The sequence below is a fragment of the Penaeus chinensis genome, chromosome 27 (genome assembly GCF_019202785.1).
Source record: "Penaeus chinensis breed Huanghai No. 1 chromosome 27, ASM1920278v2, whole genome shotgun sequence".
Lineage (NCBI taxonomy): Eukaryota > Metazoa > Arthropoda > Malacostraca > Decapoda > Penaeidae > Penaeus > Penaeus chinensis.
In genome coordinates, this window is record NC_061845.1 from 19949340 (window position 1) to 19954339 (window position 5000).

The 5000-nt window shown below is 41.9% G+C and overlaps 1 protein-coding gene across 8 annotated transcripts in view; it reads right to left on the reverse strand.

The window, feature by feature from the left end:
• The window catches only part of LOC125039581, a 55622-nt gene that overhangs the window by 1136 nt on the left and 49486 nt on the right, over positions 1–5000 (reverse strand). For 5 of the 8 annotated variants that reach the window (XM_047633700.1, XM_047633694.1, XM_047633698.1 and 2 more), the window contains 5 exons: positions 4785–4958; positions 4434–4634; positions 3852–3996; positions 408–598; positions 102–199 (listed from right to left, as the gene is read on the reverse strand). In XM_047633700.1, the coding sequence (XP_047489656.1) occupies positions 102–199; positions 408–598; positions 3852–3996; positions 4434–4634; positions 4785–4958 (809 nt within the window). The remainder of the gene's footprint in view (positions 1–101; positions 200–407; positions 599–3851; positions 3997–4433; positions 4635–4784; positions 4959–5000) is intronic. The other 3 variants (XM_047633696.1, XM_047633695.1, XM_047633702.1) reach the window with 3 other exon arrangements.

The window sequence follows — 5000 nt, forward strand, 5'->3', positions numbered from 1 at the left end:
TTCTATTCGTTCATTTATTCTAATTAAGTTCTTCTAAAACATACTTCTAAATATGTACTTGTGCTTGATTAACTGTAGTACTTAACAACCAAGAACCTCACCTGTCTAACAAATAATGAATCTGAGAAGCTTGTTTCTGTACAGAAGGATCAGTGATGTCTAGCATAGAGGCAGGTGCAGCACAGCCATCTTCCACTTTCTGGTATTGGAAATGTTGATATGAATCAAAAGGCAGATCTGAAGCTATGGCTAGTCTATTTAATTATATGACACTGTTTCATTAACATTAAATCAGGAATATAAAATCAAATATAATTACTAAAGATTATGTAACAATTATAACAGAAAAATGACAATAGTACACATCATGTCAATGCACGAGAATTATGTTTACAATAGCTACTCACCTTGATTTCTTGATTAATCAAAGGTAAAAGTCGGTCCACAATAGCATCAGCAGTACGTTCAACTAGATACTTTTCGCTAACCACCTTCCCGATACTGTGATGTAAAGGTCTGGGGGATGATGATACTGGCATTCCTTTACTAGAATTTGGAGCAACAGTTATTTCATTTTCTTGATCTACAACTGCCTCATCTGTGAAAAAATAAATTCATGTTCTAATACTCTGGAAATGAAAATCTCTGAATTTCTTTTTGCTTTGTTAGAAAATTCCTACCTGTCATTGGTTGTTTATTATCAGACATTTACCATTATAAACTATTAATAAATAGAGCACACACATTCATCAAATCAAAGAAGTGTTTATTCAATGTTCAATATATACTGATTAAAAATTATGATTATAAAATATCCCGAAAAAAAATCCTTTACATGTCTTTTTAAAAAGAATCCATAAAAATCTGATTCACCATCATCATCATTTGGGAGCTAACGTCGGCAGGGGTGCATAGCCGCATCCACCCTTTGCTTCCACCTACAAGGGTCCCACATGGTGAGCCGCCAATCAGGGGCCCGGCCCATCTCTAGTTCCTCACGACAGGTTTGATCGATCTGCCCAAGCCACAACCTTCTTGGTCATCCCACAGGCCTCCTCCACCCAGGATTGTCACAGCCAGAGACAACCTGATGGGCAGGGAATCGAGCCAAGTGGCCGTATAGCCTGAGTTGGTGATCACAGATTGTGCAAGTAACAGGTCCTGTACTGGTTTCACGGTGCAGCCATTGGTTGGACACATTGTCTCACCAACTGTACCCTATGATCCAGCACAAGGATCTGTTACAAAAGGCATCAAGACAAGATTCCAAAGCACAAGATAGTGTCCAAGTTTCACTACCCTATAGTAAAACTGGCAGTATCAGGGCCTTGAAAACATGTAGCTTGGTCCTTCTGCACACGTAGCGACATCTCCAAATCTGTTACAGATTTGGCCTGTCAGCAGGGGTCATTTCATGACCCCTGCTGACAGGCCAATCCGTCTACTGACTTCTTGGTCTGACAGCCCAGAGTCGTGAACTGCACTACCGTGGTATATAAAACTCTCTGAGACTTTGATGTTTTCACCACAAGAACGTACCAACTGCATAGGGTCTCCTAGTAGGCCCCCAAAATCCTGGATCTTAGTCTTGGTCCAGGAGACCTCTAGGCCCAGGGAATTCACTTCATTGCTAAATGCATCAAGAGCCGCCACTAGGGTTTCCAGAGATTCAGATAGAATGGCAACATCATCAGCAAAGTCAAGGTCTGTAACCTTGATATTGCCCAGAGTTGCTCCACAGTGACTTTGGACAGTAGCTCTACCCAATATCCAATCCATGCAAGTGCTGAAAAGTGTTGGCGCAAGAACACAGCCTTGCCTCACACCTGAACTAACAGGGAAGAAGCTCGACAGGCCCCTACCACACTTTACAGCACTTTGTGCCTGTAAACAGGTTTGCTATTAATCCAACAACCCTTGTTGGAATTCCTCTTAGCCTCAGGATCTCCCATAGTGATTTGCAATGCACCGTATCAAACGCCTTCTTGAGGTCGATGTAGGCTGTGAGCAGCCCACTTCCGAACTCAAGACGGCGCTCTACAATGACTCGAAGCGCCAGGATGCAGTCTATTGTGGACTCACCAGGAGTGAATCCAGATTGCTCCGGCCTTTGGTGCCTCAGCAGGTGGTCTCTGATATGTCTCAGTAGGATGTGTGCGAGTACCTTGCCTGATACACCGAGTAGTGTAATGCCTTGGTGATTGCTGCAGTCCCACCGATCCCCTTTCCCCTTCCAGAGAGGGATGACCACACCCCTCAGCAGTTCAGGGAGAATGGTACCAGTCTGCCAGATGGCAGACAGGACTGCATGCAAGCTCCTTGCCATAGGTTCTCCACCAGCCTTTAACAATTCAGCTGGGATGCCACAAACACCTGTTGCTTTACCACTCTTCAGCTTGGAGATCGCCCCCCTGACTTCAGTCAGGGAGGGTGGATCCTCGCTGATGGGTGTGTCTGGCAGAGGTTTCTCAACATTACCCACATCCATGTTAACTGTAGGAGGATCAACCTGATACAACTGCTCAAAATACTCAGCCCAACGCACACGCACTCCATCAGGATCTGAGATTATCTGGACACTTGCTGAGCAGAATGCAGTCGTCTGTGAGGAGGGCTCGGAGTTCAGCTTTCTCAGGGTTTGGTAGGCAGGACGAAGGTCATTTACTAAGAAATGGCTATTGTCCTCCTCTGCAAGATTACTGATAAACTTTTGGAGGATCCTCCACCGAGTGCTAACGAGAATGTGGTCGATCTCCTTGACCACACTACCTGTATCGCTGTACCAAGTTCAACAATGTGGGTTAGAATGCTGATACCTGGAGCCAGAAATCCTCAATTTCTGGGACCTAGCAAAGTCATGGAAAAGGAGGCTATTCTCGCTACCAGCATCAGCTCTTGAGCCATGAGGACCGACAGACATCTCATAGCCAGCTCGATCGCAGCCGGATACCGCATTGAAGTCACCCAGAACAATACAAATATCTCGCTGAGGACAACTGTCTGCCACAGATGCAAGTTTGCCGTAAAACATCTCTTTCACCTCAAGTTTATATACATCAGTAGGATTGTATACAGCAATAAGAAACACGAAGCCAAGTGAAAGCTTCTGTCTCAATTCCATAATACGCTCATTGACTGGAGTGACCTTTACTACCGAGGGTTGAAGTCTGCTAGTGATGGTGGCCATCGCTGCGGCCTGACCAGTAGTAAGAGTAGCCACCCACACTAATCGTGCCGCTGCCAGGTCTTCTCCCCTCCGAGAGAGCAGCCACCTCAACTCTCAGCTGCTTCAATTCCCTCGAGAGTAATAGTAACCGATCGTCCTGTCGCAGGTAACGGACGTTCCGAGCCCCCACCTTGACCGCCCGCCTGAGGTCTAACCTCGGGTAGTCACTCCGGGTGGGTGCCACCTCTGCCACCCCTACCAACGCCACCCCATATAGAGGAGGTTGGCTGGCTGCAGGTCCCATAATCCCTATAGGGCAGATTATGGGATCTACATAATATTGTTGATCTACATAATATGTTTATGTATATGTATATGTATATGTATATATTTATGTATATATGTATGTATATGTATATGTACATATTTATGTATTTATGTATGTATATATATATATATGTATATACATATATATATGCATAAACACACACACACATATATGTATATGTGTATATATGTATATAAACAAACAAACAAACAAACAAACAAACAAACATGCATACGCACGCGTACTCACTCAAAACAGTTATACAAAATATATAAGTTGCAACTTGTCATACCAATGCTATTTTTATCTGCTTTCATTAATATTCCTTGTACAATTACCATCAGAGAAATAAATCACCTTCTGACTGAAGTTGATGTTGCAATTTCTCCAACTGCTCCGTATCTCCTTTATGTGGCAAAGTTCTTCTCAGTATATTTCTAGGCATTTTCTTTGACTCTCTCTCAACTAGCTTTCCTTGAACTTGATTTTCTACTGGCTGTTTCTCATAAAGGAAAGGTGAGCAAAACAAAAGTTTAAAACATAACATATATAATAATAATTAAAGGTGTTTAAAACTCATCAAGTTAACCCCCTGGGAGTACTGGGAAGGTTCAAGGAGATAGTGAGTGGAAAATTGATGGTAGGGAACAAACAGGAGGAAAGGGGGCAGTAGGAACATTGGTGAGGAAATAATGGTGGTTTTGGGATAAGGGAGGGATAGAACTGGTAGGGGGGGAGGGGCTGGGTGTTAGGAGGGATGAAGAGGAGGTAGATGTAGTGGATTAAGGAGGTGAAAAAAAATTAGGAACTAATTTTGTAAATAGAGCTTATGTAAGACAGTTATAATTTAATAACTAATAGCCCACAACAATCATATTTCAAATAACTGTTATTTAATTTTATTATATCATTTAAAATTGAATAAAAAAAGCAATTTACTTTCCCTACAGGCTGAGGTCTTCTCCCATGCTTAGTCTTTGGTCCAGAAGCAATGGTTAATTTCCTGGTATGTACATATTTCAGCTGCTTATGAGAGATAGAGATTTTATTATTTGTACTTTCTTGATTATCTTGTAAGTTTATTGTCATTTCCTTTCCAACTTGTTCATTTCTTGGTATGCTTTCTGGTCTGTTTCCATGCTACAAGAGAAGAGTATGATTTTACATTTTATTAAAAACATACAGGTAACATAGACTCAATCATCTCTGTTTCATAAAACCTTTATAATTCTGCTCAATGTTCACAAATGCAAAATCCTTTAATATAAATTGAAACAAAGTCTTGAGAACCTTTTCCCATCTCTTCTTATTCAGTTTCTGGTTAGCAAGACAAGCAATCCTTTCCCTCACAAAATTTGGATGCAAGACTGACTTTGTGTGAGAATCCACTTCTGAGGAGGCTATCTCAGAAGGTAACTCACTGCTGCTTTCTTCAGGCACCTCCAAAATTGAAGACTTTTTTGTCTAATAGGGATAAATGGAAATCAATGAGAATTTTAGTTCCAA